This window comes from Adiantum capillus-veneris, chromosome 19 (genome assembly GCF_014529385.1).
Source record: "Adiantum capillus-veneris isolate H3 chromosome 19, ASM1452938v2, whole genome shotgun sequence".
NCBI lineage: Eukaryota > Viridiplantae > Streptophyta > Polypodiopsida > Polypodiales > Pteridaceae > Adiantum > Adiantum capillus-veneris.
In genome coordinates, this window is record NC_140949.1 from 32,893,932 (window position 1) to 32,920,024 (window position 26,093).

A 26,093-nucleotide genomic window follows, 5' to 3' on the forward strand; every position below is an offset into this window, starting at 1 on the left:
ATCCATTGCCAGGGCCAGGTCCACCACTTCTTTGGAGACCCCCTCCCGAAGAGAATTTCCTGTGCAAAAGGAGGTTTATCGTGCCTGTAGATGCAGCATCGAAGTTGGAACTTATAATGCGATGGTGTTGAGCTGTTGATTCCATTGCTAGCGGTGTCAGTTCTAGCAGCTTTTACAAGCCACATAAACAAGTTGGTGCATAACTAGGGGATGGAAAAGGCCTTGATGAGAAGCAATGTTCCATAGCCATGCTGTCTGAACCCGGCCTTAGAAAACAAGTAGCTATCCACTTAGTCGCACAACGTGATCCTTAACAAAATAAATTTTGACTTGTCTTAGGCTAAAAGCTCATAGGCTAAAAGCACATTGACCTTGCATGTTACTTATGCTTGTTATTAGTTTTATGCTTACGAATTGGGCACACGCTAAACTTTTTGCAAATCAAATTGAAGCTTTTAGATCCATGTTCCTTGCTTCGAGAGCTTCCAAGTCATATACAGATTCTAATATGATAAAAGACATATTTACAATACATCCCATCGTCAAACCCAATTAGCATCTCTCAATTATATGTTGACTTAACATTGTCCATGGACATGCTTTCACCCAATAAGATGCTTGGGCAATGCTGATAGATTCCTTTTGGTGAATTAAGGAATAGGAATTTTCTTCCAAGAAATTAATCACCAATGCTATGTATGCAAGTAGGGTCTTTCTATCTATGCCTAGTAAAGACTGCTTAAAGGCAAGGTGAATATTCTATGTAGAAATTGATAGCCATAACCAAGGTTGTAACCTAAGCCGTATGTATTTTACACTTCATACCATAGGATCCAAGAGTCCGAGTCCATGCCTTCAAATCAAAGCCTAACTTTTGAACATAATATTTAAAGGCAATAGCTACACATTCAAGGAATGTCTACTAAGCTTATAACGTATCTCCAACTTTTATCCAAAATATACTCGCAAGTTAGAAGGCATACATCACAAAAGAAACCTTAGCAAAGAAAAGTCACACAAAATAACATACAGCATTGTCATACACTATTTGTTGGCAAGGGGGAATCCTATTTAAATAGGGCTCTACTGCCAACTCTGTGAGTAAAATGAGTTTGCATGCCTGGTTTGTGACAATAGAGCGAAAAAAGCATCATTTCCACCAAAATCTGATGCCTCTCCAGACTGAGAAAAATTTGCGGTGTAAGATTCGGCCTCGAGTTTCACTAAACTTCACAATCTGTAGAAAGCAACTTGCCCACGGCATATTGTGTGTGTGTGAGAGAGAGAGAGAGAGAGAGAGAGAGAGAGCTTCATTAGCATCTTCTAGAGGGCTGAACTACACCTATAAGGCAAACGATGTACATGGGTGTCTATAAAATAAAGCAAGCTGAGAGGGGGTGTAGTACATATATGTGTGCAGGTGTTGAATCGATGGATGTGAAGCTGTATGCTTAGGAGGACAATCTTCATATGCCTATATCTAGCTAGCTCCATCTAGTATCGAATTGAGGGTGTAGTGAGTAGGTAAGGAGTGAATCCAATGAAGAGGGGTACACAAATTCCTAATCCCTGATTGGATTGCGCACGCAACCAAACAAGATTTTCTTAAATTACCAGTTTAAAGAACTCTGAAATTAGCAGCGTGTCTGCATGTTCAGTACTTTCATAGTCCATCTAGGGCACAAGACTATTGTTACTTAGATATGCGGACAAAATTTTCCGTAGATTACCTTCTGGAGAACTCTCTCAAGTTAGCAGCATGTTTGCATCTGCAATGCTTTCTTACTTTAATGAAGCTTTTTGCCAGAATGCATGCTCATGGGTCAACAAGGGTGCATTTATAAGAAGAAAATATGCCACATTTGAATGGACAGTAGAGAAGGCAGTAGAGCTTCACTTCAACAAAAAAAAAAGGGTTTAGAATGCGTTCAGAAACTTCAAAAACACTGCAACTACGTGGAATGCTATCAGAAACTTCGAAAACACTGCAACCACGTGGAATGCGTTCAGAAACTTCAAAAACACTGCAACTACGTGGAAGCCTCGTTCCATTATTGAGATAATTTCCTCACTGCCCCCTCAACAGAAAAAAAACGAAATATGGGTGCCACATATCCATGTGTCGATATACACTTAATGCTCTAGAAGTGCTCAAGACATTTACCAGAACTTGCCAAAGCTTCTCAAAAGAGGTCACAAAAGGGGACACAATATTGCACAATGAACAATATATGTTGTCTCCCAACTAAGACTCTAACCGATTCTCCTAGAATCAATTTTGCAGACCCGCAATGTGACCGCACTGCAGTGATGTTGTTGGATTTTGAAGGTAATAATCCGGTGATGTAATGGGAACTCTGGTGTATGACCAGTCCACTAAGGTATACCAATGCCAATACTCGATGTCGAATGAATTTGCAAAGCTTGCTCTGGGTAATAAACATCTGAAAAGCCAAACGGATATGGGGAATTATCAGAATTCAAAAACTTTGTACCAAGATTGCAACAATCAATAATTGAGGCAATCACAATACCTAACGTGATTGGCTACACAAACCCACAGATCTCCATAGAGCTAGACATACTGATAAAGTGCTATGGCCACCCAAGTCAAAAGTTTAAAATAACATAACTAGAATGACCTACAGCTAAATGGGACTCAAGGGGTAGAAATACAAGACTTGATGCACCGATGTGACAACCCTCCAAAGAGACTAACAAAAAGACAAGACATACAAACCTAAACCTAACTGGCAAAATCAAAGGAGGTGTTAGGCATAAAGAGAGATGCATGGACCCAGGCTGTTATAGTGTCTTCTTTGGTTACTACTGGCTGATTGTGTGTAAGATGATACTATGTTTCTATCAATCCAAGAAACTCCAGCGTACCTCGGTCTTTTGTCGAAATGTGCAGTGTATCTAGTGTGATAATACCATCTGTTAGTGGCAGGAGTTCACATCTGATAGCTGTTGTTGATTGAGGAGGTACATAACTGCAAAATCACATAACAATTGGAGCTATGGTTGCAAAATATGCCCAATGTTTGAAAAATGCAGTTGCAAACACCATACCCTAAAGGAATGATGCTCTGAAGCCATAAATGTGTTCGAGCCGAGCTGTTTTCTGCAGCAATGTCGGCTGCAGATATTGCTCTTTCCTTGACCACCCTGGGAGTAATTCCCATAATGCTTTCGATGGGTTTTGCTGGGGGTAAAGACAATGAACGTTGCAATGAACTTGGACGCCCACTAGGTGAGACTTCTGAATTTCCTTTGTCCTGGTCCAAAACATTCTCTTTATTCTTGGCAATCGGCCACTCTTTCTTCTCATGGAAACTCATAAAACTGCTTATGCGTGGTAACCCTGAGATGTTGGCGGCAGGGAGCGGTAGGGAAGACCCAGAGTATTTTGAGCTTGGAGCCAGTAACGTGAGGTGCAAAGAATCTGAGGTTAGGTTGGTTGCTTGAATTGTTACCACCTGTTTAGCATGGATTACCATTTTAGTACTGAACAAACCATAGCTGTGTCAAATAAACATGTCGTCACAGTGGTTTACCTTGGGCACGAAGGTAGGCAATGAGCCAGTTGTTGATAGCTCAGGTTTAGATACCGATTCCAAAGAAACTGACAGTAGAAGATCTCGAGGAGTGCGTGGCTGCCACTTTATAGGATGTTTGAAATGTAGTCTTGACTCTGCAAAAAGTGTATGTTCTCAGCCAAGGGAAAGCGTTGTTGATACAAGCACTCAAAGGAGAGTGGACTACCTGTATGACTGCATCTACAGGATACCACAACAACGTAATTGCCAGCATCCTGAAAAGATCCCAATCCGTGGTCCTTGCCCTTCTGCTTTACACTCCCTTGGAATGAAGTGGTTGATGGCTGCACGTCATGCAAAGAACTTATTGAAGCTGCTTTAACCTTGTCCTTGGCTGATGGACGTGATGAAGAGTTTGAAGGCTTCAAAATAAATGAGTGCTGCTCTCCAGGCCTGTTTAAAACTTAACTTAATCAAATTCATAGAGACCAAACCTCCAGAATCAGATTTTGAATGATAAAGACCATGAAAAATCAAGGAAATTTTTCCATTAAATTTTCACAAAAAAAAACCCAGCAAAGAAACGCTGCATAACTGAAGTAATAAAATTCTCTGCATTCTAATTGAAGAACCTTTCTAATTTCTTTCTTTTTACTCTCACAAGGCAGAGTTTACTTATTGTGAAATCTGCAGGCAAGGCGCCCCCCTCCCAGCCTCGCCGCTTAAAGAGCATCTATAATTTTTGGGGAGAAGTCTATACAAGCATATGAACCAAGAGGTGAGGCACGATTCCCATGCTCTATTCTGATATCATATCTCGATGGCGTCTGAAGCCTTTGCTACCATATCTCAAGGTAAAACCCTAACCTCAGAACGTCTGTTCCTCGACAGCCAATGTTCTATAACTCTAGAGAGCAATGTCCAATCTTAGAGCACCACAACCCTATAGTTCTACCATTCTACCTTGGACATGAAATCCCTCCTTGGAAATCTCTATTCCTTGATCTCAATGTATGGAACCCAACCTCCCAATCTCAATGTATGGAACCCTTTGGGCTGATCATGCTCTGTTCCTTATAGCAGTTTTCTTGAGTAGAGGCCCTCCCCTTCCCCTGGTCCTGCTCCCTCTTGCACTTTAAAACCCTGCAAAAATTTAATACGGAACAAATCCTTAGCGATACTCTGTTTAGTCACCCATCCCATGACGCATCAGAATTGTTCGTTCTGGATGGTTGGATACCCCTTCTCGATACTCTTATGTCACCCTTCCGACGTGACGTATCAAAGTACTCATCTCAGGTGGTCCAGCAGATATTCCTTTTCCTAGTGCTCTAGCCATTCCGCTGGAATGACGCACTAAGAATATCCGTTCTATGATGGTCCTAGGGTTATTACGTCTCCGATGCTCTGGTCACCCTCTTATGATGCATTCAAAATATACCCTCTCACTATGAATCCAGTTATTCCGAAATTTTTTAGTTCTTAAGCTATGAATGATTACCAACACTCACTTCGTGTGCTTTTGGCCTTAATGTCGTCACTTTCAAGGTGAGCACATTCCTATGACTTACAGAGATTGTCCTTTGCTTATACTTTGTGAGCATATTTGTTTGAACTCATCTTATTCTGCCTTATATCGAGGAGTATCTGCCTGCAAGTGCAGCATTCAGCGTACTTTGAACATGCCATTCTTGAAAAGTCTGCAAATCTTGACCTTAAATGACTTTTGTAATTGTAGAATAAAAACTGATGAGAGAAAGTTGATTTAGAGGTAGGAAGCTACGCGTTCAACTTATCCTTATTGTTGCTTCATGGAACCATGGCCTCAAACACAGAATGCAAAGCCTGACTTTCCATAACTTGCCTTTCTATAGGAGGGTATTGAGTGTGAGTCTCTAAAATAATGATGTGGACCCCTTGATTATTGGCTTACCAACAAGAAATCGCACCTCGATACAAAATTAACCATTGCACATCAAGTCAACAAAAGAGGAAAAAAAGATTTACTCTTCAAGCTGAATAAAGCACAAGTCACAACCTGAGGGACAGCCCTGGAAGTTTATGATCTTCTCCCACTTCCACACAAGCAAGAGGTACCGCTGATGCAATACTGCTCGACCGAGGAGTTTGACAGACAATGCTAATTGAATCAATGACTACAGAAATTTCTGGAAAATGATTTGGAACAATGTTCTGTTTTAAAAACAAAAACTGTCAATCAGCATGTGCATTTAGGAATGGAAAGAAACCTGCGTGTGATAAACAGCTTACCAAGTAGCAATAACAGAAAACAAAGCAAGTGCACAATAGGTCTCAGGCAAAAATTGCACCGCAATATTACCCACCTCAACAGTCACACATATTAGGTCTTTTGTATTGCAATCAGCAATATAGGATTCGATCGCAACTGGCTCCACAATATCAAGCTTTCTCCTCCATCGCCATCCTGGAACGTAAAGACCTTCCAGACCAAAATGTACAGAAAATCTCTGAGGCTCTAGCTGAGCACCCCTGAAAGACAAAAGACCCTCCTTCCCCATTGAATGTCCCTTTGCAGACCTTTGCGAGGCAGGGCGGTCCCATTCCTCTAGCCCATATGTTGAAGTCAGCTGTGATGTAGCCATGCTTGATAACTGGGCACTGTGCGAAGATGAACCTGAAGAGTAGGTGCGTATATTTGCGAAGGAAAAGAGAGAGGATCCAGATGAACCTGTTAGAGAGGGCCTTTGTGGTGAGCTATTTACAAATGAGGTCGATGTAGCGGCCACGCCAGACAAAGGTGGTGATGGAGGGTTATCCAATGGAAGAAGCCACTGTAGAAGTTGGTCTGATGAGTTACTGAAGCCTTGATGAGCTTGAGTCCTTTCCATCTGATTTCCATGATGAGAAACTGTTCCAACTTGTCCTGGCTGCTGAAACTGAAGTACCTCGAGAACAACCTCACCCTTCAGATCAGTTGCGACAGAGATTTGAAGCACCACCTGCGCTCTGTCATTTACACATCAGAAGACGAATATAGCACTACTTGAGGCACAATTGCGGGCTGGAATTAATACTAACCAAGCACACCTTGTACGAAAGAAATATCATGCCAAGAATGTTGCTGCCGATGCTTGTCTATAATCCTTGACAATGACAACTAACAGCAGACATGAACTGACAATGAATACATGGACGACGTGGGCCCACAGAGACATGCACATGGATATAGGGACAGACATGTGACATGGACAGATTGTCCACGTTTAGCCCATATGTCTATGCTTGATTTTGTTTGAGGAACATTAAATATGGGGGGGGGGGGGGGGGGGGGGGGGGGGGGAGAGAGAGAGAGAGAGAGAGAGAGAGAGAGAGAGAGAAATGAAATGAAATGAAATGTTATATTAACGTCTTCAAAAGGCCATAATGACCTATGAGACCCGAAAGTTACAAAGTGGTGGATTTGATACAAAGTCAGAGTAACAAAAGAACCTAACAACAGTACAAAACAAAGATATATACTATGGGGTCCTAAGTTGATCGATGTGAACCAAGCAAAAGACTAAGCAAAAAATGGGCGGCTTGTTGGGATAGCTGAATCACAAGAGATCTAGCATCGTTCGTTGGCGAATCTCATCAATTTCCTCCATGGTTAGTAGTTTGACCGGGCGTTGTGCATGCCTGGCCAGCGTGCTCCGAATTTTCTGTCGTAGCCTCCGTCGATGCTGTGTAGTTCTTCGCAGTCGCGGGCGCCTAGATTTCCCCAGTTCAATCGCTCGGTCAATCAGTGTGCCTCTGGTGTGAGACGAGGGGGAGCTCTACTGTGGGAGTGGCTCTTGCGGCTGTCTCGTGTCTGCTCTGAAGAAGTCTGTGATCTGTCTTTGAGACTGGCTAGCCTCGCCATTCATTAGGCTATCTCTGTGTCTGCGCAGCTCGAGCAAGAACAAACCCAGACATCTCTGATCTTCGTATCCCATGACTCTTGAGAGTGGTCCAAAACCTTCTCTGAACAAGCAATGGAAGCGGCCTCGTATCTCGTAGTAGACGGGGCAGCGACATGTATAGTGTAGCTCTGTCTCAAGTTCCATGTTACACAAGGGGCATGTCCTGTCCTCTGCTGGTACTCCGCTGTATCTCCTAGTCTCAATCCGCAACTGGTGAGAAGATGTGTGTAATTGGCCAATAGCACATCGTATCCCATGAGACAAGTGAGTATCCATGTATCTGGGTCTCGCCACAAAACCATCTTCCGTAAGCTGGAGAAGGTGGTCTTTGTAAAAAGCCATCTTCGTGCCCAATTCCTGTGCTGGTTGTATCCATGTCCTTCTGGTGTCTAGCTGGGTCAGGTCTTGGCATATGCGCTTGGTGATCTCTGACTGTGTAAGGGTGAGAGATGGTGCATCCAATGAGTAATGGAATGGTGGCAGCCGGTCTATGCTGAACCCATGTGCCTGAAACCATGATGTCATCTCCCCATACCAGCATGTTGTATCTCCTCGTATGGCTAACTGTCGAGAGGATTCAAGTGCTATGCAAGCATATCTGTCTCTAGGAAGTGCCCATGTGCGGTTTATGAAGGAGACCGATCTGGTGAGCGCCAACGACTGATGCCACAAAACCATCTTCCGTAAGCTGGAGAAGGTGGTCTTTGTAAAAAGCCATCTTCATGCCCAATTCCTGTGCTGGTTGTATCCATGTCCTTCTGGTGTCTAGCTGGGTCAGGTCTTGGCGTATGAGCTTGGTGATCTCTGACTGTGTAAGGGTGAGAGATGGTGCATCCAATGAGTAATGGAATGGTGGCAGTCGGTCTATGCTGAACCCATGTGCCTGAAACCATGATGTCATCTCCCCATACCAGCATGTTGTATCTCCTTGTATGGCTAACTGTCGGGAGGGCTCAAGTGCAATGCGGGCATATCTGTCTCTGGGAAGTTCCCATGTGCGGGTTATGAAGGAGACTGATCTGGTGAGCGCCTCCACCACTAGTGGGGGGGCCGCTAGCTCTGCTCGGATAATGGCCCGTGGTACTGATGCCTTGGCCCTAATGAGCCGCGAGATCATAGAGACGAGAGGTTTCTCCATGTTCCCCCATACGTCTGAGCGACCCGTCCTCCCGTGGTGATCCAGTGAAGGTCCCCATATCTCGGTTCCATAGAGCAATGCTGAAGCCACCAAGGTGTCAAAGAGCCAAAGCTTCGTACGGGGCTCCTGAAACTGAACCTGCGAACACATCCTCTCCAATCTACCCAATGCTGCGTGGGCTCTAGTAAGTCTGGTTTCTACTGCTCTTCTAAGTGAGAATGTAGGTCCGCTAAAAACCACTCCAAGGTAAGTGTAAGCGTCTGTGTACTCCACAGTCTCCTGGCTGTATGTGAGTGTAGGTGCTGACCTCTTGATCCACTGTGGGGTGGTATTAAACACCATAACCTTGGTTTTACCCAGGTTGATAGACAAACCACTTTCGTAGGCAAACGTATGCAAAGCATCCAATTGACGTTGCATTCCCTCTGGGGATTCGGAGATCAACACTATGTCATCAGCATATAACAAAAGTGGAATCCATGTCCCTGCCAACTGAGCACCTTTATCCCCATCGCTGTCAATGTAGTCAAAAATCTCATCCACATACATACCGAAAAGAGTGGGAGAGAGCGGGCAGCCCTACTTCACCCCAATAGTGGAGTGAACTGGTGTAGAAAGTCCCTCCGGGGTGCGTACATGCCCTACTACTGATCTGTACAATGCCATGATCCCCGAAATGAGTTCTGTGGGTACTCCCATTTCCTATAATCTACGCATCAGTCTAGCTCTGGGTACCGTGTCGAAAGCTTTGCGGAAGTCCACAAAGCTACAATAGATCCGTCTCCCATGAGATCTGCCTTCCTCGATGATGGCCCTGAGTGTTAGGATATGGTCAACAGTAGAGAAGCCTCTCATGAATCCTGCCTGCCCAGTTGCACGTATTCCTTCCCTCTCTGCCCATCTACTCAGTTGTTGCTCAAGAATGGATGCATACAACCGTGCCAGTGTGTGCCCAATCATAATAGTGCGATAATTCCCAGGCTCCATGGGGTCTCCTTATTTGAAGATAGGTACGATTGTAGATAGGCTCCAAGTGTCCGGTAGGCCCTCACACATGGCACGGTTAAACATAACTGCTAGAAGCTCTGCTAGTAGGTCTTTGGCATGCATGAAATGCTCAGCTACTAGGCCCTCATGATCATATGCTCTCCCAGTCTTCATCCTGTCAATGGCTTTCTTCACCATCTCAGCAGTGAAAAAGACACATGTATGTGGGCATGGGTCGGGGGGGTTGGGGAGGGGCCGCTGTCCAAGTACCGTGTACAAAGATGATGCGTACTGACCCCAGGTCTCTGTGGAGGAAATAGAAGGGGGGGGGGGGGACTGCTCATGAAAGAGCCGCCACGCCTCACGTGAGTCTTGACTCAAGAATAGCTGATATAGATCCTGCTCGAGTCTAGCCAAAAATGCCCTCTTCTTTCGCCGCACCAGGCGTCGGAAGTCCATCTGTGACTGTCTGTGAGTGACGTCCCCCAACAGCACCTCCCTCTGAAGTCTGGTTCTAGTCTGGCGGCACTCCTCATCGTACCAGCTGTTCTGAGGCATTTTCCCAAATCGGCGGCTCTGCTCAGGCTGGGTGGGTGGGTATGCTTCTGCTGCTGCCTCATGTAATGTCTGTGTCAGTATAGTAGTTAGCTCCTCCAGAGGTCGCCCCAGGTCCTCAGTGCATAGGCGTCTGTAGATTCCGTCCATGTATACAGAGTCCGTCTCCCTTGTGAATGTGTAGCGAGTAGGGGCTGCTACTCGTGGCCTGTGTGCTGCACTGAACTGGAAGGAGATGGTCATTGACACCAGAGCATGATCCACTGCCACCTCGACCGGTCTGGGCCCAACTGTGAGATCCTCGATACTAGAGATGAGATTCGGTTCTGCCATGACATAGTCCACCGTGCTGGCTCCATGTCTGTGTGGGAAGCATGTAAAGCCTCCCGCAGCAGGAAATCTCTGTAGGCCGTTCAAGATGGCCAACCTATGTGCAGTGCCCATGTCTATTAGGTGTCGCCCATACTCAGTATATTCCATATCGTGTGATAGTCTGGAAAGGCCCGTCTCTGCCACATCTATCTCTCTTAGCATCTCCTCTGAAGTATCATAAAACACTGCCTAGTGATGGGCAATCCTAGCATTGAAGTCCCCGAGGATGATAATGTCACCGTCCCTAGAGAACTCCCATATGTCATCATCCAAAATAGAGAAGGGGGACTGTCCTCTGGGTGGTGCATAAACTGATGTACTCGGGGGAAAGTAGCAAATAGCAATGTAGAGATATCTGCCTGTCTCTCCTTTCAATCTCACCCACATGTACCTAACCTGCTCATCACCGGGGCTATATGTATCAATGGCTGCAAATCCTCTCTAAATAACACTGCCACTCTTCTTGAGCCCCGTCCTCTGTGCTCTGAGCGCGTCTCCTGTTTGTAAGCTGTCTCCCATCTATCCATTGATGTGAGGCATGGATTGTCGAGGGTCCTGATGTGTCTCAGAGTAAAAGAGAGATGTCTCTTCCAATAAAACTATCCTCAAAAGCACCCACATCAAGACGCATAGATCCATTACAGTTCCAGGCCGCCACTTTGAGTGTGGTCCCATAAGTCTCGCACCGTCATGTGGAGCGTCGCTCCAGTATTAGCACTCTTCCATCTCGGTAAAAGGCAATCTTGCCTTTTCCCCTTGCCGCTCTAATCTCCGGCATTACCTCTTGCATATGAGCGATCTGCGAGAGGGTAAGATCATCCCCGAGAAAGATGCCCGTCTCTTTAAGAGTTAACCTTTTCTTCAAGAAGCACTTCTTCGCTTCCATGGAGGGAAAACGGAGGATGAGTGCCCTTTCTTTTCAGGTTTCCCCACTGCTACCATTTTTCTTTATGTTGCCCACTCTCCAGGCTCTTGTGAGCATCGGCTCATGAACCCCCATCAAGGCCATGAGTTCTTTTACCTCTTCGTCCACATTGTCTTTGTCTTTAAGACCGCAAATTCTCACATGTAAAGCGCGCACCCTTCTCCTCTGCTTCTCCTCTAGTGTCTGGTTAATGATGTTGTTGGGTGTGGATGTGGGCGTTATCTCCTTGTCTTTTCCTTTCTTGGCCACCTTGATCCATTTCTCGGCTTTGTCCGCCGTCTGTTGGGTTTTGGTAAGAACATCCACCCAAGAAGTCGTCATTTCTTTGTGTTGTTCTTCTCCCTCTTTGATGGCCCGTACTTGTTCCTTGATCGTGTTGATTTCTTCAATTACTGAGGGTTGCAATTCTCCCTCTTCCAATGTGTTTCTTGATCGGGCTTCAGCGAGTTCTTTCTTGAGTGACGTGATCTCTTCCTCTTGGGTCGTCACTCGGTCTTCCAGCGTGCTTATCTTGCTCTCTTGGATCAGCACACGTCCTTCGAGAATGTTTATTGTGCCCCAGAGACTGCGGTTCATCTTGGTGATGGTCTCCGTCATTTCCTCTTTGCATTTTCGAATGGCATCCTCTAGGGGGTTGGCTTTTTCGTTCGTCTTCCTCATGTTTGATCGCCGTCCGCAAGGGGGTTAGATGCGCGTGTGCACCCACCCTAGTAGCGGGCGCGGCACTGGATGTACGTGTCCACCCACACTAGCGGCGATTGCGATGAGTGACGGAGCGCGAGGCGGTGTGGCCAGGTGCCCTCAATATGTTCAGCTGTGTGTGTGTGCGCGCGCGCGTCTCGAAAACAAAGGTGAAGGAGGGGGGGGGGGGTAAAGGTTGGTAGAAATGAAATGAAATGTTTTATTAAAGTCCTCAAAAGGCCATAATGACCTATGGGGCCCGAGAGTTACAAAGTGGTGGGGGCGGGGGCGAGGTTCAAAAAATAATAAAAAAATTAAAATAAAATAAAATAAATAAAATTTACTTCCTACGCGGAGAAGAAGGGGGGGACATCCTACGCGTTAAATTTTGGGGGGGGGGGGGGGGGGGGGGGGGGGAACGCGTAGAGGAAGGGGGGGGGGTCATCCTACCCGTAGCATGTGGGGAGGGGGGGGGGGGGGGGGGGGGGAACGCGTAGAGGAAGGGTGGGGGGTCATCCTACCCGTAGCATGTGGGGAGGGGGGGGGGGGGCGGGTTTGCAGAGGCAACGCGAGGAGGGGGAGGCAGTAGGAGTTCCACTGCGCGCGGGGCTGCAGGCGGGCAGGGTTTGCAAGCGGGCACAACAGCGAGCGGGGTCAGCGAGCAAGGCGAGGGGTCAGCGAGGGAGCAGAGCGAGCGAGCAGGGCAGCGGGGGGGCACAGAGAGAGAGAGAGAGAGAGAGAGAGAGAGAGAGAGAGAGAGAGAGAGAGAGAGAGAGAGAGAAATGAACTGAAATGAACTGAAATGAAATGTTATATTAACGTCTTCAAAAGGCCAAAATGACCGATGAGACCAAACTGATACAAAAGTGGTGAATCTGTTACAATGTCTCAGTACCTTAATACTAAAGTACTAAGTGTGAAAAGTGTGAAAGTGTGAAAATAAATGTGAATGTGAAAAACTAAATACAAAGTATTGAATAAACTTCTTAGGAGCATTCTGCGTGTCAGGCTAGAATGCTTCTAATCCTTTGTTGTAGTCTCCTCCGGTGAAGTGTGCTTCTGCATCTCGGTCGTGGTCGTCTCGATTTCCTAAGCTCAATCGCCCTGTCATCAATGAGGGTGCCTTTGGTATGAATGTGGGTACGCCTTTGTGTTGGCTGCTGGCCTCTTCCTTCTCCTTCCACTCCTGCTTCTCTCGATCCGAAGAAATCTATGATCTGCCTCTGAGGCTGTAGTGCTCTTTGTCTTCTCATTAGATTATCCCTGTGCCGATGTAGTTCCAGTAGGTACAAGCCTAAGCATCTTTGATCTTGGTATTGCATGACTCTATCTAGAGGTCCAAAGCCTTCTTTAAATAGGCAATGGAAACGCCCACGTATCTCATAGTATACGGTGCAATGGCATATGTAGTGTAATTCTGTCTCCGGCTCCATTCCGCATAACTTGCAAATTCTGCTCTCAGGTGGGATTCCCCTAAATCTGCCAAATTCAATTTCCAGCTGGTGTGAGGATGTACGAATCTGACCAATAGCACATCTCAAACCATGAGATAGGTGGGTATCCATGTAGCTCGGGCGAATCACAAATCCATCTTCAGATAGCTGTAGGAAGTTTTCTTTGTAGTCCGCCATCTTCGTGCCCAATTCTTGTGTAGGGTCTACCCATTTCCTCTTAGTATCCAACTGTATAAGATCCTGACAGATGATTTTATTAATCTCCGTTCGTGTAATTGCCAGTGATGGAGCCTCAAGAGAGTATTGGAAGGGGGGTAATCTTTCCATACTGAACCCGTGTCTCTGAAACCACGAGGACAGTTGCGCATACCAGCATGATGTATCCCCTTTCATTGCTAATTGTCGAGAGGATTCAAGGGCCAGTCTAGTATATCGGCAATTATTTGTATCCCACAAACCATGTATAAAGGACACTGATCTGGGAAGAGCTTCAATTTCTATCGGATCTGATACAAAGTCAAGAGTAATAAAATAACAACATAACGAAACAAAAAATACTGTGGGATCCTAGACTAAGCAAAATGGGCAGCTTGCTGGGATAGCTAAATAACAAGAGATCTAGCATCGATCGTTGGCGGATCTCATCAATCTCCTCCATAATCAGTAGTCTGACCGGGCGTCATGCATGCCTGGCAAAGTGCTCCGAATCTTCTGATGTAGCCTCCGTCGATGCTGTGTAGTCCTCCGCAGTCGTGGGCGCCTGGATTTCCCCAGCTCGATCGCTCGATCGATCAGCGTGCCTCTGTTGTGAGACGAAAGGGAGCTCTGCTATGGGGGTGGCTCCTGCGGCTGCTGTCCCGTGTTTGCTCTAAAAAAATCTGTGATCCATCTCTGAGACTGGCTAGCCTCTCCACTCATCAGGCTATCTTTGTGTCTGCGCAGCTCGAGCAAGAACAAACCCAGGCATCTCTGATCCTCCTATCCCATGACTCTGGCGAGTCGTCCAAAACCCTCTCTGAACAAGCAATGGAAGCGGCCTCGTATCTTGTAGTAGACGGGGCAGTAGCATGTGTAGTGCAACTCTGTCTCAGGCTCCATGTCACACAAGGGGCATGTCCTAGCCTCTGCTGGTACTCCGCTGTATCTCCCAGTCTCAATCCGTAGCTGGTGAGAAGATGTGTGTAATTGGCCAATAGCACATCTTATCCCATGAGACAAGTGGGTGTCCATGTATCTGGGTCTCGTCACAAAACCATCCTCCATAAGCTGGAGAAGATGCTCTCGTAGAAAGCCATCTTCGTGCCCAGCTCTTGCGCTGGCTGTATCCATGTCCTCCTGGTGTCTAGCTAGGTCAGGTCTTGGCGGATGAGCCTGGTGATCTCGGACTGTGTAAGAGTGGGAGATGGTGCATCCAATGAGTATTGGAAGGGTGGCAACCTGTCTATGCTGAACCCATGCGCCTGAAACCATGATGTCATCTCCCCATACCAGCATGCTGTATCTCCCTGCATGGCTAACTGTCAAGAGGACTCAAGTGCAATGCGAGCATATGTCTCTAGGAAGTTCCCACATGCCGTGTATGAAGGAGACTGATCTGGTGAGCGCCTCAACCACTAGTGGGGGGGCCGCTAGCTCTACTCGGATAATGGCACGTGGTACTGATGCCTTGGCTCTAATGAGCCGCAAGATCATAGAGACGAGAGGTTTCTCCATGTTCCCCCATCCATCAGTGCGACCCGACCTTCCGTGGTGATCCAGTGAAGGTCCCCGTATCTTAGCTCCATAGAGCAATGCAGAAGCCACCAAAGTGTCAAAGAGCCAGAGCTTCGTCTGAGGCTCCTGAAACTGAACCTGCGAACACATCCTCTCCAATCTACCCAATGCTGCATGGGCTCTAGTCAATCTGGCCTCTGCTGCTCTCCTGAGTGAGAATGCAGGTCCGCTAAAAACCACTCCAAGGTAAGTGTAAGCATCTGTGTATTCCACAGTCTCCTGGCCGTATGTGAATGTAGGTGCTGACCTCCTGATCCACTGTGGGGTGGTATTAAACACCATAACCTTGGTTTTACCAAGGTTAACAGACAGACCACTTTCGTGGGCAAATCTATGCAAAGCATCCAAGTGACGTTGCATCCCCTCCGGAGATTTGGAGATCAACACAATATCATCAGCATATAACAAAAGTGGAATCCATGTCCGTGCTAGCTGCGCACTTCTATCACCATCGCTCTCAATGTAGTCAGAAACCTCATCCACATACATACCGAATAGAGTAGGAGAGAGCGGGCAGCCCTGCTTCACCCCAATAGTGGAGTGAACCGGTGTAGAAAGTCCCTCCGGGGTGCGTACATGCCCTACTACTGATCTGTACAATGCCATGATCCCCCAAATGAGCTCTGTAGGTACTCCCATCTCCTGTAATCTGCGCATCAATCTAGCTCTGGGTACTGTGTCAAAGGCTTTGCGGAAGTCCATAAAGCTACAATAGATCCATCTCCCATGAGATCTACCCTCCTCGATGATGGCCCTGAGTGTCAAGATATGGTCAAGAGTAGAGAAGCCTCTCCTGAACCCAGCCTGCCCAGCTGCACGCATTCCTTCCCTCTCTGCCCATCTACTCAACTGCTGCTCAAGAATGGATGCATACAACTGTCATAGGACGGGCACCACGTGCCAATAGAAAAGAACAGACTGAACAAACTTTTAGCACTTCAATAAGAACTGAACCGAGAGAGAGAGCGACGACACGCGACACGGAGTGGCGGAATTCCACCCCAGAGAGTATTGGCCCCAAACCTTGGCGCCCCTTTCGGTATTTCTTTATATTACTGCTGATTCACAAAGTACAACAGCCGAGGAGCACCTGCTCTGCAATCTGTGCGCTAAAAAGTGCCAGAGAGGCCCCCAAGGCTCATATTTAAAGGCCCAAAGCCTAAAAGCATCAAATATGAAAAGCTGACCCCAAAAAATCACTTTCCTAAAATTTCGGGATTTCCCTAAAAATCCGCCGCGAATTCCGGGACGTCCGTACATGTGCCACATCATCATATTTTGATGTGCAAAGTCTTTTGACTGTGTTTTGCTTTATTTTTAATGCCTTTATGTCACTTGTAGCCCCATCGGACGGGGTCCCCATAAGTTGGTAGGACTTCTTCTTCTGTTGCTTGTTCTTCTTAGGGTTTCTAGAATTAGGGTTTGCAGGTTTTAGGGTTAGGGTTTCCAGAATTAGGGTTTCAACAGTTAGGGTTTTTGCTCTCGGGCAGCCACATCATCTGTAAGTTGGCTCCATTCTTTAGGCTTTGACTCGTCAACAGTTTGTTACAACAACCGTGCCAGTGTGTGTCCAATCATGATAGTGCGATAATTCCCAGGCTCCATAGGGTCTCCTGACTTGAAGATAGGTACAATCGTAGATAGGCTCCAAGTATCCAGCAGGCCCTCACACATGGCACGGTTAAACATAACTGCTAGAAGCTCTGCTAGTAGATCTTTGGCATGCATGAAATGCTCAGCCACTAAGCCATCATGATCATGCTCTCCCAGTCCTCATCCTGTCAATGGCTTTCTTCACCATCTCAGCGGTGAAGAAAGTACACGTGTGTGGGCATGGATTGGGGGGGTCGGGAAGGGGCGGCTGTCCAGGTACTGTGTACAAAGATGATGCGTACTGACCCCAGGTCTCTGTGGAGGTAACGGCAGAGGGGGGGGGGGGGGGGGGATTGCTCATGAAAGAGCCGCCACGCCTCACGCGAGTCCTGACTCAAGAATAGCTGGTATAGATCCTGTTGTAGTCCACCCAAAAATGCCCTCTTCTTCCGCCGCACCAGGCGTTGAAAGTCAATCTGTGTCTGTCTGTGAGTGACGTCCCCCAAAAGCACAAGTCTAGCTCTAGTCTGGCGGCACTCCTCATCATACCAACTGTTCTGAGGCATGCTCCCTGATCGGCGTATCTGCTCAGGTTGGGTGTGTGGGTATGACTCTACTGCTACATCATGTAATGTCTGTGTCAGTATAGTAGTAAGCTCCTCCAGAGGTCGCCCTGGTTCCTCAGTGCATAGGCGTCTGTAGATCCCGTCTATGTATACAGAATCCGTCTCCCGTGTGAAGGTGTAGCGAGTAGGGGCTGCTAACCGTGGCCTGTGTGCTACACTGAATTGGAAGGAGATGTCATCGACACAAGAGCATGATCCGCTGCCACCCCAACCGATCTTGGCCCAACTGTGAGATCCTGGATACTAGAGATGAGATTCGGCTGTGCCATGACATAGTCCACTGTGCTGGCTCCATGTCTGTGTGGGAAGCATGTGAAACCTCCCGCAACAGGAAGCCTCTGTAGGCCATTCAAGATGGCCAGTCCATGTGCAGTGCCCATGTCTATCAGGTGTCGGCCATACTCAGTATATTCCACATCGTGTGATAGTCTAGACAGGCCCGTCTTTACAACATCTAGCTCTCTCAGCATCTCCTCTGAAGTATCATAAAACACTGTCTGGTGATGGGCAATCCGAGCATTGAAGTCCCCTAGAATGATAATGTCACCATCTCTAGAGAACTCCCATATGTCATCATCCAAAATAGAAAAGGGGGACTGTCCTCTGGGTGGCGCATAGACTGACGTACTCGGGGGAAAGTAGCAAATAGCAATGTAGAGATATCTGCCCGTCTCTCCTTTCAATCTCACCCACATGTACCTAACCTGCTCATCACCGCGGGCTATATGTATCAATGGCTGCAAATCCTCTCTAAATAACACTGCCACTCTTCTTGAGCCCCGTCCTCTGTGCTCTGAGAGCGTCTCCTGTCTGTAAGCTGTCTCCCATCTATATCCATTGATGTGAGGCATGGATTGTCGAGGGTCCTGATGTGTCTCAGAGTAAAAGAGAGATGTCTCTTCCAATAAAACTATCCTCAAAAGCACCCACATCAAGACGCATAGATCCATTACAGTTCCAGGCCGCCACTTTGAGTGTGGTCCCATAAGTCTCGCACCGTCATGTGGAGCGTCGCTCCAGTATTAGCACTCTTCCATCTCGGTAAAAGGCAATCTTGCCTTTTCCCCTTGCCGCTCTAATCTCCGGCATTACCTCTTGCATATGAGCGATCTGCGAGAGGGTAAGATCATCCCCGAGAAAGATGCCCGTCTCTTTAAGAGTTAGCCTTTTCTTCAAGAAGCACTTCTTCGCTTCCATGGAGGGAAAACGGAGGATGAGTGCCCTTTCTTTTCAAGTTTCCCCACTGCTACCATTTTTCTTTATGTTGCCCACTCTCCAGGCTCTTGTGAGCATCGGCTCATGAACCCCCATCAAGGCCATGAGTTCTTTTACCTCTTCGTCCACATTGTCTTTGTCTTTAAGACCGCAAATTCTCACATGTAAAGCGTGCACACGTCTTCTTTGCTCCTCCTCTAGTGTTAGATTAATGATAATGGGCGTGGACCTGGACGTTATTTCCTTGCCTTTTCCTTTCTTGGCCACCTCGATCCATTTCTCGGCTTCATCCGCCTTCTGTTGAGGTTTTGTAAGAACATCCACCCAATAAGTCGTCATCTCTTTGTGTTGCTCTTCTCCCTCTTTGATGGCCCGTACTTGCTCCTTGATCGTGTTGATTTCTTTGATTACTGAGGGTTGCAATTCGCCCTCTTCCAGTGTGTTTCTTCATCATGCTTTGGCGAGATCTTTCTTGAGTGACGCAATCTCTTCATCCTGAGTCGTCACCCGATCTTCCAATGCATTGATCTTGCTTTGTTGGATCAACACGCGTCCTTCAAGCATTTTTATTGTGCCCAATAGATTGCGGTTCATCTTGGTAATAGTCTCCGTCATTTCCTCTTTGCACTTTTGAATGGCATCCTATAGGGGGTCGGCTTTATCATTCAGCTTCCTCATGCTTAATCGCCGTCCGGAGAACGAGAGCCACTAAGTGCACATATGCATCCACACTATGCATACATTGTCCCCCGCATCAAGCATACATTTTGTGTACCCTTGCAATTTTTGCAGAATTTGCCAAAAAAATCCCTTGGGTTTTTTGTATTTTTGAAATTCTTCTGCAGATTTCTGAAAATTTCCTAAAAATCCCTACAAGTTCTCTGCTGCTGGTGGAAAATTGTTGGACCTGTACCAGAAAAATTCCCTGCTGTTGGAATGCAAGGCAAAAACAGGAAATGAAGATTCAACGGGACTGGCTGCAGAAAAGGCAGGTCGTAGTGGGGGAGCGCGAGGATGGTATGGCAGGGGAGGGGCAGCGTGTGGGGCGAGGCTGGGCAAGCGGGACAGTGCGAGGGGCATGGGCAGCTGGGAGAGCGCGAGCAGAGGGCAGCGCGTGGGGCGGGGCTGAGAGAGAGAGAGAGAGAGAGAGAGAGAGAGAGAGAGAGAGAGAGATGAAATGAAATGTTATATTAACGTCTTTAATAGGCTAAAATGACCTATGAGACCAATCTGTTACAAAATAGTGAATCTGATACCATGTCTGGGTACAAAAGAGCTAGAACAAAGATACTATTACTAGAATCCATCCTCAATAGCACTCTCGATGTTGAGAGAGTATGGCCCGAATCCTCTGCTGTAGTCTCTGTCCATGGTGTGTAGTCCCTCTCCTCAATCGTGGCCGTCTGGATCTCCGTAGCTCCAGTGCTCGGTTGATGAGAGTGTCGGTAGTGGTCGAACGAGTGTGGGCCAAGCTCTGCAGTGATGGCTGCTCCTCTGGCTGTCCCATATCTATTGAAAAGAAACCTGTAATTTGTCTCTGGGACTGTCTCTCTCTATCTCTCCCAAGTTAAGTGCCTCTATATCTGTGTAACTCAAGTAGATATAGCCCAAGACATCTCCGATCCTCATACTCATGACCCTTAAGAAAGGACCGAAACCCTCTCTAAATAAGCAATGGAAACGGCCCCGTATCTCATAGTACATTGTGCAATGACATATGTAACGTAGCTCTGTCTTTGGCTCTAGCTGGCATAAGCGGCATATCCTGCTGTCTGCTGGTTTCCCTCTGAATATACCAATCTCAATCTCCAGCTGATGTGAGGATGTGCGTATCTGACCAATGACACACCGCAAACCATGAGACATGTGTGTCCATGTAGCTGGGTGGAATCACAAACCCATCTTCTGTGAGGTGGAGAAGATGCTCTCTATAGAAAGCCATCTTCGTGCCCAACTCCTGTGGTGGCTCTATCCATGTCCTCCTGGTATCCAACTGGATCAGGTCTTGACGAATGAGTCTAGTAACCTCCACCTGTGTAAGAGACATCGAGGGTGCCTGAAAAGAGTATCGGAAAGGGGGCAGCCTTCCATGGTGAAGCCATGCGTCTGAAACCATGATGTCACCTGTGCATACCAGCATGAAGTGTCCCCTTGAAGAGCTAACTGTCTGGAAAGACTCGAGGGCTAGTTTAGCATATTTGTCTCTAGTAGTATCCCACAAGCTGTGCACAAAGGAGGCTCATATGGTAAGCGCCTCAATCTCCATAAGAGGGACAACTAGCTCTGCTCGAATGGTAGCGTGGAGTATGGAGGCCTTGGCTCTGATCAGTTGAGTGATCATAGATACCAAGGGCCTCTCCATATGTCTCCAACCATCTTGGCCTACAGAAGGTCCCCATATCTGCACCCCATACAACATATCTGAGGCTACCAAAGTATCAAAGAGCCATAACTTTGTCCGAGGTTCTTGGAACTGAACCTGCGAACACATCCTCTCCAAGCCTCCCAAGGCCGCAAAAGCTCTAGTCAGTCTAGTCTCTGCTGCTCTCCCCAAAGAAAACCTCGGCCTAGTGAAAACAACCCCAAGGTAAGTGTATGCATCTGTATACTCTACAATCTCCTGACCATATGTGAAAGTTGGTGCTTATCTCCTGATTCCACTAAGGTGTGGTGTTAAACACCATATTCTTGGTTTTACCAAGGTTTACAGACAATCCACTATCCTCTACAAAACTCTGTAATGCATCCAAATGTCACTGCATACCCTCTGGTGTGTCAGAGATCAACACAATATTATCAGCATATAACAACAATGGGATCCACGTCCTTGCCAGCTGGGAACCTCTATCACCCTCTCTATCAATGTAATCAAACACCTCATCAACATCCATACCAAATATAGTAGGAGACAATGGGCAACCCTGTTTCACCCCAATGGTGGAGTGAACTAAATCAGATATCCCCTCTGGGGTGCATACATGTCCCATCATTGATGTGTATAGAGCCATAATCCCCCAAATCAACACTATGGACACTCCCATCTCCTGCAGTCTACGCATCAATCGAGCTTTCGGTACCATGACAAATGCTTTGCGGAAATCCACAAAGCTACAATAAATCCGTCTCCCATGTGACCTGCCCTCCTCAATGATGGCTCTGAGAGAGAGCATGCGTGCGCGTGTCCTGTTAACTAAAGTTGTCTAAGTGTGTAGGAGCTCTTGAACTTGCTTCTTCAAAAGATGAAATGCTCCCAAATTTCTTAGACAAAAAAAATTGAAGGAGCCATCTTCACTCCATCATCCATGCATCTTTTGTCTTCCTATATTGTTAGGTTGTGTCCACTCTGGCAACGATAGCCATTGTCCATGTACATGATGAGGAGTACACCGAGTACGGGAGATATTTGATGGAAATGGCGGCCTCGCATGGATTGGCAATACTTAATGGTCTACAATAATTTCCCACAGCAGCTGGGTTTACTTGCTTCCCACATAGGCATGGGGCCAACATAGTGGACTATGTCATGGCACAGCCGAGCTTCATCCCCTGCATTCATGTTTTCACAGTAGGACCCAGACCAATGGGTGTAGAAGTGGATCATGCTCTTTTGACACTTTTAGTCTCCTTTCAGTATAGTAAAGCTCAGGTGTTAGGAAGGACACATACCCGCTATACATTACACCAGAGACTGACCCTGTCTATCATAATAGAAACTACCATACTATTATGATGGGACACACATTGGCACGGTTGTATGCATCTATCCTCTAGCAACAGTTGAGCAGATGGGCAGAGAGTGGGGGCGTATGGGCAACAAGACAAGCCGGTTTCAAAAGAGGCTTCTCCACTCTTGACCACATTCTGACACTTAGAGCCATCATCGAGGAGGGTAGGGCACATGGGTCTCCTCTGTATAGATATTGGGTTAAAGGCCTGAATAACCCCTTTTGTACATTTGTTATACTTTGTCCAGGTTCACATTTGTGAACCTTGACACATTTTTTAAAGTCACTTATATTAAAAGTAGGAAAGCCCACAAACTCATTAAGTGAGTTTTTCCCAAATCGTGCGAGCTCTTTCCCTCTCTCTGCTTTCGATCCCTAACGCTTCTACTCTGCTGCACTTGTGCCTCGTTCTACCCCGCCCAATCCTGCACTCCTTCACCTCGTGCATCCACCTGTAGCCTCTCCTTTGCGCTTTCAACTGGTATCAGAGCCCTAGGGTCCAAAAAAGGCCCTGCGCATGTTATTGGACAGTAAGATATATTGCTCTCCCACGACCAATTTCGCTTCCATCGCAAAGCCCCTTGCTTCCGGGGTCAAGAAGGTCACCGAAACTGCCAAAACATGCTGTCTTTAGGTCAAAACAGGTGATTTTACAAGTTAAAACAGCAATACGCAGGTGTACCAAATTTGTGGGATCACATGTATTGATGTTTTGTGTAAGAATTTGAGTAAAAAACTGAGTACAGGTGATTTAAATCACATATTTAGCTGAAAATTCAGATGTGGACAGTTTCATGTAAAGAAATTGTGGTCTATCATATGCAAAGTCTTGTGGGATCACATGTATTGATGTTTTGTGTAAGAATTTGAGTAAAAAACTGAGTACAGGTGATTTAAATCACATATTTAGCTGAAAATTCAGATGTGGACAGTTTCATGTAAAGAAATTGTGGTCTATCATATGCAAAGTCTTGTGGTTGCTCCTATTTGTTGAAATTTTCATCCTATTGCATCTCTCTTGTATACACACTTGTGGTTGAGTTAAGATGGCTTCTACCTCTTCCGCATCTAACACTAAAAGTTTGATGGAAATCAAACGGTTCGATGGTCAAGGCTTCAACCTTTGGCAAGAACGCATGCAAGGTATCCTTTTCTTAAAGGTTTGTGAAGATGCATTGGAAGAGAATAAGCCGCAAGGTTTGTCTAACTTAGAGTGGGCCAGGTTGAATAAGAAGGCCATGGCCTACATCAAAATGGCTATAAATGATGACATTTTGACGGACATCAAGTGTTTGGACTCTACTGATGCAATATGGCAAAAGCTAAAGTCCAATTATGAGAACACCACGCCTGTGAACCAGGTGCATTTGATGCGAAAGTTGGTGAATATGCAGCTTGATGACTCGAAGTCAGCTTCTGAGCATTTGAGTGCTTTTACAGGTGTGTTGAGTCAGTTGCAGGACAATGGGCTTCAGCAATTTGATGATAAGCTGAAAGCTATTTTCTTGCTTATGACATTGCCAGATACTTGGGAAACATTGGTTGTCTCCTTAAGTAACAGTCCCAGTCTCATGTATGACGGTGTGAGAGGGTCTATTCTCAATGAAGAGATTAGACGTAAGTCTAGTGAAGAAGGTGGCAGCTCTGCCTACAATGCAAGAGGTAGAAATCAAAAGCGTGATGTGGGCAACAGGACTCAAAATAGAAGTAAGAACAAGACAAAGGATAAGGATGTCACTTGCTATCAATGTGGCAGAAAGGGTCACAAGAAACCCGATTGCCGTATTTCAAGAAAGAGCAGGATAGGAAGAAGGAAGCGCAAGAGAAGAAGAAGAAAGATAAGAAGAAAGGGAAAAAATTAGCAGGTGATTCCTCCAAGGATGTTGAAAATGCAAATGTATCCTCTAGTGTAGGTATTGAGGAGTTGTCAGACATTGAGGAAATTTTGGTGGCGGCTTCATACCCCTCAAATTTGGTGATAGCTAATGCAAAAGACATGCTCATCTCGAAGAAAGATGTCATTGATGCATTGCTTAGTGCTAATGATGGCCTATCCCATCTGGATAGTAGACTTTGGTGCTTCTTTCCATGTGACTCCATCTTTGGAGTGTTTTGCTACATATGCTGCAGGCAATTATGACAAGGTGTACCTTGGTGATAATTTTGCTTGCAATATTGAGGGAATGGGTACCATGCGTTTGGCTCTTAACAATGGTCAAGAGCTTCTATTGAATGATGTCAGGTTTGTACCAGGCATTAAGAAAAGTTTGCTATCTGTTGGCCAGTTAGATGCATAGGGTTTAACCACCATCTTTGCTGGGGATTCATGGAAGTTGCTTAAGGGCTCTATGCTTGTTGCAAAAGGGTTTAAAAGAGATACTTTGTACTATCTTCGATGTAAAGCTTTGCCTGGTAAGTTTCTTGCTGTTGCTGAAGTTGCTTCACATACAGAATTGTGGCATAAGAGACTTGGCCATATGAGCCAAAGGGGTATTGATGTGCTTTCCTCTTTGAAGAGAGTTGATGTAAAAGGCACAAACTTGGATTTTTGTAACGATTGTCTTTATGGAAAGCAAAAGAAATCTTCTTATTACTCTAGTGTCTCTCGCAAAGCTAATCCTCTTGATCTTATTCACTCCGATGTATGCACTATGCCTGTTAAGTCTTTTGGTGGTGCATTGTATTTTGTTACATTCATTGATGACTGTACTAGGAAAGGATGGGTGCATTTGTTGAAAAATAAGAGTGAGGCTTTTAATGCTTTTAAGAAGTTTCATGCTTTTGTCACTACTCAAAAGAGTGCTAAGCTTAAATGTCTCATGTCAGACAATGGAGGAAAATGAAACCGGCCCGTGGGGCGGTAGGCTTTGGCTTTCACGCGAAATTCTTTACTTTAGACACACACAAAGAGAACGGACAAAGGAAATCTGTGACGGGAATCAACACTTAAGTACACACACGGCTCGGAAGCTAGAATGCTCCGAGCAGACGCCGACAACCTGTAGATCCCAAAATTGGCGCCCCTTTCAGTATTTCTTTATTCTTTAACAGAGGGAATAAAACCTGTGATTTCCTACGAGCTGCCCCACATAATCCGGGCTAAAATCCACCTGTTCTGGCCCGATTTCGGCAACATAATTGTAGTAGGACGCTTCACAGTCAGTATCCCCATGCAATAGATGACTTTCCCGACGCATACGGACACTTTGCAAAACCTGGCGAGAATCTGCAGCACGCTGAATTCTCTGTTTTCTACCCCGAAAATGCGCCAGATCACCTCTACGGCCGTCCCCTCGCGTCCCCGAACCTCCTGGGGGTATTAGGGACCGTTTAGGGCTGAAACCCTACACCTGCAAAAATACACAGCAGGCTGTAATTCCCTGTTTTGGGCTCCGATTCGCATGCCGGTCACATCCGTAGCAAGTCCTCGAGCTCCCGCACCTGTAGGGCTACTTGCCCTTTGAATCGGACGAGATTTCTCACGTGAAACCTCTCCGAATTCACCTGTACCTGCGGGGGATTAGCCACTAGCTAATCCAGTACCTGTGCAACAGGCTCTTGCCTCGGCAATTGCGCATGAACCCACA

General features: G+C 46.3%; 1 protein-coding gene across 1 annotated transcript in view; it reads right to left on the reverse strand.

The window, feature by feature from the left end:
- Nucleotides 1-1,953: 1,953 nt before the first annotated feature.
- Nucleotides 1,954-26,093, reverse strand: part of LOC147433797 (heat-inducible transcription repressor) — a 78,274-nt gene continuing 54,134 nt past the window's right edge. The window contains exons 4-10 of the mRNA XM_086490406.1: nt 5,885-6,520; nt 5,578-5,732; nt 3,766-3,992; nt 3,558-3,694; nt 3,073-3,479; nt 2,890-2,993; nt 1,954-2,444 (exon numbers count right to left, since the gene is read on the reverse strand). Of these exons, the coding sequence (XP_086346532.1) occupies nt 2,377-2,444; nt 2,890-2,993; nt 3,073-3,479; nt 3,558-3,694; nt 3,766-3,992; nt 5,578-5,732; nt 5,885-6,520 (1,734 nt within the window). The 3' untranslated portion in view covers nt 1,954-2,376. The remainder of the gene's footprint in view (nt 2,445-2,889; nt 2,994-3,072; nt 3,480-3,557; nt 3,695-3,765; nt 3,993-5,577; nt 5,733-5,884; nt 6,521-26,093) is intronic.